General features: G+C 33.6%; 1 protein-coding gene across 1 annotated transcript in view; it reads right to left on the minus strand.

The window, feature by feature from the left end:
- Positions 1-1,725: 1,725 nt before the first annotated feature.
- LOC121374297 (ras-related protein Rab-23-like) overlaps positions 1,726-14,729 on the minus strand; it is a 45,583-nt gene continuing 32,579 nt past the window's right edge. Inside the window, exons 4-8 of the mRNA XM_041501345.1 lie at positions 10,555-10,631; positions 9,609-9,688; positions 9,133-9,215; positions 7,729-7,812; positions 1,726-7,107 (exon numbers count right to left, since the gene is read on the minus strand). Coding sequence (XP_041357279.1) covers positions 6,968-7,107; positions 7,729-7,812; positions 9,133-9,215; positions 9,609-9,688; positions 10,555-10,631 — 464 coding nt within the window. The 3' untranslated portion in view covers positions 1,726-6,967. The remainder of the gene's footprint in view (positions 7,108-7,728; positions 7,813-9,132; positions 9,216-9,608; positions 9,689-10,554; positions 10,632-14,729) is intronic.

The following is a 14,729-nucleotide window of genomic DNA, read 5'->3' on the forward strand; positions in this document are numbered from 1 at the left end:
GCTTACATATATGTAGTGACAAAATAAACAAAACATTGTTCAGAGAATCAGTCGCATGTTTTGTAGCAGCAATGGCAACCTTGCCAACAATATTGATAATTTTTAATAACTGAAAAATAATTGAGTTATCCATGGGACCCCTAAAGGTGCAGGGCCTGTATCATTTGCTACGTTAGTAATCCGCACTGAAGTAGAGGTATAACCTGGGTCTACATGGGAATGTAAAAGTGAAGCAAACTTTTAACTCCGATAAGAACAGAATTTAAATCTGACCCTGGTATGGTTGTGGGGTTAAAATAACCCAGATTAAATTTTAGCTCTTTACCCAATTTAACTCTGCAGTTTAAAGGGTGTAGATGCTTAACCTGTTTAAAAACACTGGCATAGATAGGCATTACATATATCCAGTTACATGTACATGATGTAGAGTGTGGAGGAAATACTATTTAATACATTGCAATTTGTATTCATCCGTTAATTTGCTTTGCAGATAATGTTATATTGCTTTGCAGATAATGTTATATTTTTTCAGTTTGAAGAAGTAATTAAATAATTTTATACACAATTTTTAATGTTTGTTTTGTTTTCTGCTTTGCTCACAACTCTGTTGATTTGACTTGAATATAAAATAGTTTGCTATATATTTGATGGGGTTAAAAAACCTTGGTCCATCAAGGGCAGTTAATCCTGTATACAACCTACGTGGTGAGTGCTTTACCACTAATCTGTGTGCTACTCCAAGAATAGCGCTTCTGGTAGCTCATTTCTTTTGTCCCAGTTTTAAAGTACGTCCTGGTACAAATTGAGATTCTTACACACCCGTTGGTGAGAACACCATGCATTATTTTTGATAACACATGGGTTGTTAACACACAAATGTGTATTAACAATTTCATGACATACGACTGGCTGCTCCTAGGTGATGACCAGGTCACCAGTGCCAAGCAGCCAGTGAAAAGCAACACGGTGGAAATTGATTGCATTGTGACATATAGTTAACCTGACAATCATGTGTCTGTGTGTGTAAGTTCGCTACAAATGCAACGGCTGTAAATAACTTTTAGTCCAAAAAGATGTTAAAACCTGGTATTTGCAGATATGTAAGAAATAGAATAATACATTCGTGTCTGTTAGATACCATTTATCTCACAACTCGTTTAAAAACGTATCAAACTCGCTTTCGCTCGTTAGATACATTTTAAAACAACTTGTTTTGAGATAAATGGTATCTAACGGTCACTCGTGTATTAATCTCTATATAATACATGAGTGGCCATCAGATACCATTTATCTCACAAGTTACTAATGGACACAAATGTATTATTCTGTTTCTAACATATCCTCAAAAACCAGGTTTTAAGCATATTTTAACATCTTTTTCGACAAATTATTTACAGCCATTGCACTTGTACCTAACTTACATGTCACAGACCCATGATTATCAGGTTAACTATACATCACAATCGATTTCCATCGTGTAGTTTTTCATTGGATGTATGACAGCGGTGACCTGGTCATCACCTAGGAGCAACCAGTCATATGTCTTGAAATTGTTAAGACATGTACATGTGTATATAACCATGTGTTATCAAAAATAACACATGGTGTTCTCACCAATGGGTGTGTAAAAAAGAAAGTTAACATGACTTCTTGTTTTAGAAGAAAAATGCGAAGGTTGGTCGATGGACATAAAATCTAACAAAATGAAAAGACAAAAATCCAGTATCACAATTTCAAAGTTTATTGCAATTTCCCTCTCCTATCAAATGTATAATTTATAAATAAACCAGTTTCAATAGAGAAGTGTTGTGATGATGTAACATAGTCTGATGCAGTAATTATAAACTATATAACTAGAGTTAAATAATGTACAATTTGGATATCCAGAATGCACACAAACAAATAAACAGGTACAAGAAAAATAAATGTTTATCAAATAAATGTATATCAAATCATACAAATGTGCTGCTAACAAAAATATGTTTGTACGGAGCAATAATGCATTCAGTGTATTTGTTCCCAAAACCAATTTTACATAACATAAAATAAATAATTTTTGTTACTTGAGCTCACACACTATATAACATATTTCAAATGTTTTATGATATGCTAGATCTTAAGAGGTGTCAAGTATCCACAAACAAAATAAGACCTATAAATGACATCACTACAAGTTATTTGTATACCAATGATGTCGAGTACAATTTCAAATTTCTTAAAGATTTACTAGTATTTGCTTTATCACGAAGCAGATGCTCCACACATAAACCATGTCAATGTCAAAAGAAATTCTTAACATTCTAATTAATACAAAATTCTGTTTTTTGATCGAGACATTTCACATAAAAAAAAATCACACTTGTTTTCTCAATCCCCAGCAATCATCACAGTTGCATGTAAAGTTCACAAATACAGAAAAAACCCAGTCAGATTTTTGTTATACATGTATTAAATTTTATGAAAATAAAAAATATTTTCTCCAGTACATATACCGGTAATAGACTGGACGGTGGGGTTTTGCATAATGATTGACAATAGACTTAACTAAAAATAAATAAAATCTTTTAGCACTTCCACAACATTTCAACAGTACACACCAAACCTTTTCTGAATTCAGATGACGAGATACATGTATGGTAAATAGACTCATATTTTACCATAATCAAAATTGGCAAGAGGACATTCAAGTTAGTATGTATGCACAATAAAATGTAATTTTATTTGCTAAAAACAAACTGCAATTTTTGGATAACCAAATACGAAAAATTATATACATTACTTCAGAAACATAAATACTAATGTAAAAATGGGACAATACATTCCATACATTTTAAAATGCCAAATTATGTTGCTTACAGAGCAAACTTTGTTAGTTTAGTTCATAGACAAGTGCCACATCAAATTACAAGTTGCAACACCTTGGAAATGGTATGTGTTGGAAGTATGTGTATATACATCTGAGGAAGTATCTCAGTTTACGAGTATACACAAAAGCATTAAATCAACTCAAAGTACTGGAAGTAGTTTATGTTTGAATAAGCATATGGTTAAATATACCAAGTACTGGACTTTCAGTCAAGGATCTTCCACGTACTATAAAAATATGAATTAAGCAGGCATTGAAGATCATATGGAATTAGTTCTATATTTTAGGTCTACCCAAATTTAAAACTGGATAAATATGAGTGACAAAAACACCACACAATCAACTGTTAACACTCAACAACATGCATAAAGATTATGAATGGACAAAAACACAAAAAAATGGTTTGAGTCTTCAGTATTTTTTTTTTATATCGGAAGTATACATTAAATGAAGACCAAAAGTTTTATACAAATATTTAACACAAAGAGACTTGTGTTGAAATGTAAAAAACATAGACCTACATTGTAAGTAAATGCATATCGGTTTATACAGAAAGATGTTAGATGGCAAATGAATGCACGGCCCAATGGATTAACAAAATATGATATCTTGTGAGAGTTGGCTGTTTACTCTGGTTCAACTTGTCCAAAAGTAAAGTGTGGAAGAATAAAACAGTTGTTCAATAATCATGGCGTTTGCATAGGACTACATGTACTTGGGTCTTACATGTGAATTTACCGGGGAATTCTGAAACTAAGCAGATCTATATGATCATGAGAAACGAGGTGCTACAAGTTGCCGAGTTCAACAAATCTGCTTCTGAATGCTTTAGAAGGCAACTAACATGTAAAGAAAACAAAAGTTGATGATCTACATGTATTTTAAATACATGTACTTAAACACCAAAAACGTTAAAAGCATACATGCGTGCGCAGCTTCAACATAAGCTGATAGGTACTGTGTTTAGAACACTCTTGGTCCCCAAGCTATAGTATGGAGAAAACACTGCGATTTAAGTGGGTAGTGTACCTCACTTTTATAGTACTTAATCATTGGTTTTATTATCTGGTACTGTTTGGTTGTAGTTTTAAATCTACAAAACCAGCAAGTCTGATTTTCATGGACAACAAAAAGTACTTCTCTTGCCTCTGTGGGCATGATTATGTGTCTGTTTATCAAGAAATAAACAAACATTTGTTACTATGACCAGTTAGATGGCTGCATTAAGTGTAATGAGTAACACTGATATTTTTCAGACAGTGAACACAAACTTGAGAATAGTAAAACAAAAAGTTATAAATATAAAAATGAATATGATTTCATATATTAACAACTCAATTTAATCAATAATACAGATTCACATAACACAAACAATGGTTATTTAGATTAAATTTGTTGTAAACATGTTCCTGATATACCATGATCCATAGTAACTAAAATATTGACAATACAATGAGACAGCAGCATGCTTTGAAAACAAATTTGATACTCTATTTTTGTTTAAATATATGTACATGTACATTGTGTACATGTATAGAAAAGAGAATTAAATTTTGTTCAATTTCAAAACCACGATACATTGAAGAAACAACCCCTACACAAAAAACAAGATCCAAATAGTGGAGATAATGACAAGGGCTTCTAGATTATGGTAGCACCACTCCCATGGCTAGTGATATTCAATGTTGGGCTAGTAAGTAACTACTATTAAAATGCCTGACAGCTAGTGAAAAAAAGTTGTAAAATGCTGTATTTAAGTCTATTTTGTAAATATGAATATCCTGGCTCCACTTCTACCTCCCAATCTTAATGTTTTTAAGCTCTATCTCCCTCTTTAGGTGACATATCTGATTATTACTATTAGTAAAATTGTATTTACTTTAAAAGTAAAGTAGGGCTAGTGGATTTAAATGTGGCTAGTAAATGTTTTAAATTACTGATCCCATGGCTAGTGGATTTTATAAAAATTCTAGAAGCCCCGATGTCGCTCAACATTTTTAGATTTTAACATACATTTTTGAAATAATTGAATGTGAATTCTTTGCAATTTGTTTTTAAAAGTCCAAAACAAATCCTATGTCCTGTTTTGGTTAAATATACCAGTAAATAGCACACACAATTTCAAGACATAAATGGCTCCTTAATAACATACATATATACAGATCTGAATATTTTATGGACATCACACAAACAACCACCTCTGCTATAATAGTATTAATATCACACACCAAAAATGAAACTAAAATATGACCAATATGGGTAAGGGATCTTGATGATGATGATGATAATGCGAAATTCCCAATGATGGGAATATTTTGATTCATTTGGGTCTCTCTATCTAGTATGCAGAAATGAGTACAGGTGCAGATCCAGAGGGAGGTGCTGAGGTGCACATGCCCCTTTGTTTTCCCACTGATGTCCAAAAACAAAAAGAAGAAAGCCTGTTCAAATACTTCTTACAATGTCCGGTGCCACCCCACCCCTCTTTTTACAAACTCCTGGATCTGCACTTGAAGAACATATATTTCTGTTAGCATGTTGCTATAATACATTTTATTACAAATAAATGCCCAGGTCTCGAACACCTTTACAACTACTTAATTACTAGACTAGTAATTCCTCTAATAACTACAGGTACTTTTAGTTAACTGTGCCACAGTATCACGTGCAGAAAAAGTACCAACAGGTTTTAAAGTATGAAAATTGGAAAAGAAGGTTCAGTGACACCCTAGGATGCTGTTTAAAACACCTAAAGCATGAAACTAACTTGGATGTGCCAAATAAGAGAACCCTAAACTTTATGGATTTGCAATTAGGTCTCAAGACTAAAATTGTAAATCAGACATGGAAAATTAATTAGAAAGGAATAAAACTTCATCAACATGACTAGACTGTGTTTCCAAACTTATTTTACTGCTCATGCATGTGTGTGTGTATTATGCATTCATATGAATGTACATGTATATGAATGCATGAACGTATGTATAAACGTGTGTGTGTGTGTATGTATGTGTTTGCACTGTATAAATATATGTATATTTAATGTTTTCTGTCAAATATAACATATCTAGAGTTTAATTCAGTAATTATGGTATATCTATGTTGCCATTCAGCCAACTATTGTCACCATAAGCCAATTTGCAACAGGTTGTAATGTTAACTAAAACTTAAAGTAAATTTATTTTCAGATTTCTGACCCATTAGTTTAATATGGTGGCTATATATATCTACAGCTGGTTACTTTTTAAGACAAATTAAATGTACACATTTCGAGGCTCTATTTCGTTGGGACCACCTGGCAGGTCAACTGCCATGCAGCCTTGCTTTAAGTCGGGGATGAAAACATTTTGGAAACAAGGACATCCATAATTCCTTACGACCAGTTAGAGTTATACGAGTCAGACTACAATTTTAGCAGATTCCATGCTTCCACAAATCCCAGATTTTGGGTGGGAAGTGTACAATTATGAGATGGAATATCAAAATAGCTGTATTAATGATTCCGGTGGTATCCTAAAAAACATTTCCCCAAATTCATTGCCTAGCGAAACTCCTATATCCGTTCACCGACTTTAGGTGATGAAAACATGAAGAATTGAAAACATCTATGATCTGACATACGACAAAATACAGAAGGAATGTTGGTGACTATTAGGTGTCAAAACAAATTGTAACTGTGACACTTGGTCCAAATTGTTAGAGAAGAAATCCACCGCCAACACAGGCTATTTCTATCAGCAGCAAGGCGATACACTAAAAAGAGTATACAACGTGTTTAAAATAACCCTACCTGTCAGCACTTTATACAAGTGTCCCACTCCGTTCCCATAAATACATATATAAATATTCTTTGTACATGATTCTCAACAAATGACTGCATTAAACCACAACTTTTGTTCTTATGCTTTCCAATAAATATAATCGAACAGAACACTCTGATATATGTATTGTACTTATTTCAAGCATGTGTCAAACTAAATTCAATGTCCTCCGCATTCATTTGTCCCAATCGTCTCCACTTGCTTAGCACCAACCAGCCTGTCTACATGGACTGCAGTGCCACAGAATCCAATCAGAAAACACTGCCACTGTGATAGAGTACTATAAGAGACTACATTTTCCTGCGACTAGAGATTTCTTTCCATGCGTTCGTCGTTTACTCGGCTGTAGGCTAATAATGTCTCCTTTGTGTTTGTGGTTTTTCTCTTTCGAATGGTTCTTGACATCGTTTTGTGACAAACCTGCAGATATAAACAAGAGATGGTTATGATACTAAATAATAGACAACTTTTTGTAAGCATAAATTGAATATAGAAAGACTACAGCATAAAGTGGAAACAATGAGCAAGTGGGGTTTTATATAACAATTGTATTATGGTGAATGATAATGACGGTCAAATGTCACACGAAATAATGTTGGATGTTAAAATCCATTCAATATACACTTAGTGTTTTCATTAAGTGCACACTGAATAAGCAAACAGAGAGAAGCATCGTGGCTGGAAATAATATTATACACTTAGGTATAATATACACTGATATCCAAACAGACGGACTAATTTATGGTTTGGTTTGATGAAATGAACAATAAATGAGCAGCAGTTAGTTTTATGAGTAATTAACTGTGAGAAAAGAGTCAATGTATTGATAAAGAAATGGTGGTCTTTAGGTTTGGTAGGGGGAGATAATTCGATTACTGCATTAGCTGGCTTATTCGACAGATGGATGGATGGACAAATGAACATGGATTTTAAAAGTGTATTTCTAGAGTTGAATAAATTAATAACAATGCTCATTTTGACTGTTGCTAACATTAAGTAGTGTTATTGGGTAAAGCTGACAATCTGATGGACAACTCTCACCGGTTCCAATTTTCTGCGGTACAGCTTCTTCTTCTATTACCGTGTTCAGCTGATCAATGTACTTCTCGGCAAGGTATCGGAACACTGGAACAAATCACAGGATCTTGCAATAAACTAAATATTCCTGCAGTGTTGTTAAACATTCATTCAGACTGAATTAATTCATTCAGACAACATTCATTCCTTAATTTAATCAAATCATAAACTACATGTGTATAATAATTATATAGCACATGCCTTTTCATTAATTTTTCTCAAAAAACTAAAACCAAAATGATAATGAAATAGATGATTCACTAAAAAAACACACCCCATTGTACAGGTTACACTATAATACAAACAAGGTTACATAAAATTGATTATTTTCCTTTAATTGCTACCGATATTGATGGCAGGTAACCAGAACTGTCCATACCCAAAGTCATGGTTTTCAGAAGAAACTAATGTTTAAAAAATTCAGACCCCCCCCTACTTTAGCCATGACTGATGGCTAGTGAAAAAACTACATTGTCAAATTCTGCATTTAAGTCTGTTTTATAAATAGAGTTTATTACCAGCGTGTTTTTCGGTATCGTCATATATTAGGAATAAAAATTGTATTATGCGAGCCTCTGGCGAGCATAATACATTATTTTTATTCCTAATATATAATATTGACGATACCGAAATACACGAGGGTAATAATCTCTTTATCATATAAGCTCAAGCTTAATATAATGTGTTTTTGTAAACTGTACACGCCACTTTAATTCCAGTCCGCCATTACTAGATATTCAAATGACGTAAGAATATGTGGTGCGGTGTATTTTTGAATGGAAATGACGTCATTTTGGATGTCCTTACATCAAAATAAAGTTATGCCTAACGTTTTTTATTTTCTGAACGCTGGACAGCTTTCAGTGTCAAATTGCCATTGAAATGTTTTTATTTGATGACTATGAATGCATATGTCAGTCATGGAGTGTCACCCAAGTATGTTTGCTTAAATGTCAATAAACCTAGTGCCGAAACCTTGACTAATTTACATCTAATTTGCAAAGTTATCATATTCTTAAAGTATGTGATCTGAAAAATATCACATACTTTGACTGCACTGAAAATGTAAGATATTATATGATAAATATGAATATCCTGCCCCTTCACCCTCATATCTATGGGGTTTTAAGCTCTATCTCCCTCTTTAGGTGACATATCCAATTATTAATATTAGTAAAATTGTATTTATTTAAAGTAGGGCTAGTGAATTTTCAATCGTGGCTAGTACATTTTTTAAATCACTGATCCCATGGTTAGTGAATTTTTATAAAAATTCAGGAAGCCCTGATGTTACACTTATTTTATAGACAGAAATATGGTACGTAGATGCAAAAGAAGCCCATTATAAATGTAAACATGTAGCGATACCTTCATCTACATTGAGATTCTCTTTAACCGATGTTCTGTAGAAACGCAGACTCAGCTTCTTAGCAAGGGCCTCTGCTTCATTGCTGCACAATGAAAAACGAACATTTCAGTACTGTTCTCTAGACATAAACACAAACACTGACATTATAACAATATAGAATTTCTTTATGCTAAGTACTATGATCAAAATGTCAAACCTCATCATGTGATCATTAGCCTTCAGAAAGTCAGCTATCAGTCTCCCAAATCAAATATAATACAAACTAGAGACTGTCCACTAATATTAACCCTTTTTGTTGTGTGCAGCACACCATCAATTTAATTATGTTGTGGACGTAGCAGTGCAAATTATGTTACATAAATATAAATATTGCAGAATTATCAAAATGTTATCATTTTGTAAATCTATCACATGTATTCTGAAATATTTGTAAATCTATTTACAAATTAAAAAACCAACTAAAAAACCAACGCACGACTGAACCATGGCTTCATCAATCAGATCTATTTTGTTCTGTATGATCACCATCGCGATCTCACCTACTTCATCTTCAACCTATAACAAAGGGAAAATCCAACATCATTTGAGCATACATACACATAATCTCTGATACAGAGTTCACACTAATTGCTAACATAAACTTAACTAAAGATTCCTTCTGGTATACCCCAAGGAAGTAAATGCTCTTCTTCAAATGTATGCAGCTATGCAGTTCAGAGACTCAGGATTTATTCCATTGATTATTTTATTTTAATAAAATAAAATTAATTTAAGGATTGTCTGTTATTTCTTTTACGTTCATCAGGGTATGAAAAAAATCATCATTCACAAACTGTGAATCGGCTCAGTAAGACAAAGTACCAACATAAAATGACATCATCAGGTATGACGTTCTCTGATGACATAATTGTTACAATCACTGAGAATTGAACAAACTCCCATTGCTATGGCTGGACCAATGGGATGACGTTATATTGTAATGAATGTAACACAAATTTAAATATTCTTTATTATTCTTGTTGGAAGATAAACTTGTATCCAGTTAATATGAAATCGTTTGACTGATCAAACTGGCTAGATAGTCAGGGAGCAAGAGTATTCCCATTAGAATTTGATGATGAAAGCAAACGACCTGGTTTAAACTTTGAATAATCATCTAAATAGCAGAAAAATCTGCCATCTGAACAATTTCCCAGAGTGCCATCAAAAGTTTTTTTGGTAATATACAATATACCTAAGATATCTGACCAGGTGATTTGCTTTCATCACCAAATTCCCACGGGAGCTTATTTTATGACACTTGATCCCTGACTAAGAATGAGAAATAGCTCAGTGGGCCCACTGACAGGGACTGATCCAAGACTGACAGTAAAGCAAGAAAGCGAGCACTTTACCACTGTGTATGTGTTATATACTTTTACCTTTTGCTTCCACAATTCAATAGCTTCAAATGAATCTCTGTCAACCGTAGAGAATGCAAGCACGCAGGCCTGGGCCCCTGATAATAAAGAAAGCACATTAAGACGTGACAATGAGCAAAATCAACACAAGCTGAAGTCTTTTTCAGAAATGGTATTAGACAAGCAAGCAATTCTCTTCATTAAATGTATTCAAATAAATTTGTTACTTTTATATATTTATTAATTATAATTTAGTCAAAGCAATTCAATAAAATGAAATTTTACATTTGTTTTTATAAAAGTTTTTAAAAATAATAATTTCCAACATTCCAATGTTTTTATTCATGTGGAAGGGTGGAGTAGGTGTTTGTGGGAGGTGGATCATGCATGCTTTCTTTTAATACTGAGTTTTGATCATACCTGTACATACACGTGACATATTACACAATACACACCTGACACCAGTACTGGTAATAACATTCTTACTTTATATTTGCTGTTATCTCCCTTTAATAGCTAGAACTACTACGGTACATGTGTTCAATGTGAATAAAAATTTGTGTGTACAATGACTACACTTTCCCTAAAAACCAGATCCCATTCCAGAACCCATATGAAATGTGTTTAGGGTCAGTTTAAAACTTATCTTCTATATTAAAAAGAATCCTTTATTAAGATTAATTCTGCTGCCTGCAAACAAATTTTCACTAGCAAAGTCACAGCTATTCTAGCTGGCTGTTAAAATCAGTTTTGGCCCTTCTACTCTGACATTTCAGCAGTTTTTTTTTAAATAATGCATTGATTACATGTACAACTATTGCAGGTACTGTAGTCTATTTATCACATGCTAATGTCATTTCATATTTTATAGGACTATTCATAAAATGACACGGTGGAGTGATGGGGTGGGTCAATTTATGGGTGACTGATCTTGACTTTTTAATTTTATGGGTAGGTGTTTCTACACAAACTCTTATGAAAGAAAAAACACCACCAAATCCAACCCCCCCCCCCCCCCCACAACAGCAACCACCAACACCACCACAAAAAAAGGCTTCCCAAAACATCCTCCATAAAAAAAGAAAGCAAAAAAACAAAAAAAAAACAACCATCGCCACTCCCAAACACAATCAAGTCACCTATATGTACTTGACAACAAAGCAGGTTTTATTTTTTCAACACTCATGACAATTTTCCTGAAGGACATTTTCTAATTCAAGTAATTGCCAGTCTATTCCTGCTGAATAAATCTGATAAATAATATGCCCTGAAGGCAGTAGGTTGTACTTACCGGTACATGAATCTGCACTTTATGAAAACACTGTGAAGCAGCTACAGATTAAAAGTATTAAGCTTCTACTTAGGGAAAACTTAACAAGTTCCAGTAAGAGGCAGTTTATACTAAATGTAAAGCACATTGATTTATTAATCATCGGCTATTGGATGCTAAACATTTGGTAATTCTGCCATTACCTTTTTTTCATTAGTAGCAAGGGATCTTTTATATGCACTATCCCACAGACAGGATAGTACATACCAAGACCTTTGATATACCAGTCATGGTACACTGGCTAGAACGAGAACTAGCCCAATGGGCCCACCGACTGGGATCGATCCTAGACCAACCGTGTATCAAGAGGGCACTTTACCACTGGGATACGTCCCACCCCTTGTTTTCAATCATACCCATCACTATAACTTTCACTCGTGATGTACGAGTTGTACGGTAAATAGTCCACGGCTTTAGATGTCACTAATTTAGGCACACAGGCTTTTTGTCTGTTCTGAGCAAACCAAAGGTTTTCTTAGTGCAGTAATATGTTAACAAAAGCTGGTAAAGAGTTGTACATATTCCAAAATGCATTTCAAATTCTTTTAATCTAAACACAGGTTAACATTTCATTGAGGTGAAATGTTTTGAGGTCAGCATGTTTGTACTTAATCTGGGCTTGCTTATTGTGGACATAATTATTTTGGGCACTCCCGTTACAGTAAATTACCTCCTCAGCTTTGGTGTAATTTAAAGCCCTGATGGTCTTGTTACAGAAATGAGTATAGTCTTCCTTTTACTACACCAAATGCTACATTGCATATGTGCATGATGATGAAATATATTCTGCAAAACAAGACATGGCACTGTACAGGGCTATGACTAGGAAAGATGATTATATGTGCCATACAAACATTTCATTTATCTAATCCTTCAGTTCAACAGAACTTGAAGCTTCAAAATATCATAACTGCACTGTGATCTCTCTCACCAGTGTAGTATATTTCAGCATTTAATGTATACTCATCAATGTGCTCCAGTGGTGTCATTAAACAAAACAAACAAACTTTTTATGTGTACTCTGTTCCAGGAGGCTTGACAGTTCACAGGATATGATTTTAAACAAATCATGTATCAAATGATTTCCAGCATGTTGTACATGTACATGTATATCAAACAGCCAAACTTCATGCTTAAATCATATATATACACATTACAGATCACATTACAAAAATCACTGCTCATGCATGTACCTGATACTTAGGATAAATAAATTAGTAAACACAATGAACAAGGTGATACAGTACTTGATACTGTACAACACACCTAAACTCAAGAATTATTATGTACATGAATACATGTACTATGTATTTACCACTCATGTTTGTATCTCAAATGTATTAATCTGATTGACTTTTTCTAATGTTTATATATATATATATATATATATATATATATATATATCAGGGGTGGGGAAAAGCCCTTTTCTCCCGGTCTGGGACCGATTCTCGATCTCTGAGACCGAAATTATTTTTTAAAAACGTGTGTTTGCCGGTCCCACTTTTGTCATTCTTGTTGGTCCGAAGCACCTGTCCATTTCTATTATTGGAACAAATTCTTATCCGTCAAGTGGACCGGCCTGCCCAGACATCGGTATCTCATGCATGATTTAAAATAATAAATAAATAGTGGTCAATATGGCTAGTGGCAAGACGTCTGTGATTTTGAAGTCTGCCTAAGTATATATCGTCAGTCACTGAAGTCGGACCTACAGTAGTGTCAATCCACAGCCACTAGGCTAGACATTAAATGATTAATTTTGTCAATGTTGCTGAGCCGGTCAAGAGATTAAACAGACGTTAACAAATAACACCATTCTTGGTGAGAGAGCCATCTAGGTATTACACTCCAATTAAAACAAAGGACCCAGAGTTTGCAACTGGTTACAATCAACACCTGTCAACACCTATGTACGGAGATTTGTCGGGTCGAGTGTCCCAGTCCGAAGCAAGAGACTTTTCAGTCTTTTGTGCAATACAAACTACTTGAAATAGCATAAAATATACTGAAATAATCTATAAATGTATTTTTTGTTGACTGTTCAATGTAGTCTATCCAATAATTATAAAAGATTTTAAAATTAACAAAAGGTTTCCACTTTTTTGTTAACAAGTGGGAGTAAGCAGAACAGCTACATGTACTGGTTATCTCGAGAGCCAGCAGAGGTCAAATTTCATCCAATCAGTGATGATGTTATTAATCTCTTTGACTAAACATGTGCTAGCTCAGGCTGTCAAACGCTTCAACGGTGCGATCTTTTATTAATTTTCAGGACACAGTACTGAATACTCGTACTTTTTATACATATATGGGATTTAAATTCATAACTTTTATTCCTTTTTTATATTATTTATTCCATTATGTAAAATATATACAATTTGTGGGGTTTTTTTTTTTTCACCGATGTGATAAAAAAAAAGAAGGTTTTTTTTATTCCTTTCTTTTTTCCCCCTCTCCCCTCCGTTAATGATGACATCAAGCGGGACCAATTGACAATTTTATTTTTCCCCACCCCTGATTTATATATATATATATATATATATATATATATATATATATATATATATATATATAACCTTGTAGATTAAACAGTGCTAATATTCTGTAATAAATGTTTATTATATTGCTGATGTAATACAAAGGCAATTTGATGAACCCCAACCAAATGTGTGAAATAATCCACCAACTCTCTTCAATTAATCCTCTTAAAGGTTTTTTTTCACAATGTAATCTAGATGAATTGTATCTTGAGTAGGACTAGGAGAGACAGCTTAATACTACACAATGTGTGTGGCTGTACTTTCCACCTTAGCCCGAGTACTCTGACTGTAAGAGAGCTAGACGGACATTTGGACATAAACACGCT

The sequence above is a fragment of the Gigantopelta aegis genome, chromosome 6 (genome assembly GCF_016097555.1).
Source record: "Gigantopelta aegis isolate Gae_Host chromosome 6, Gae_host_genome, whole genome shotgun sequence".
Lineage (NCBI taxonomy): Eukaryota > Metazoa > Mollusca > Gastropoda > Neomphalida > Peltospiridae > Gigantopelta > Gigantopelta aegis.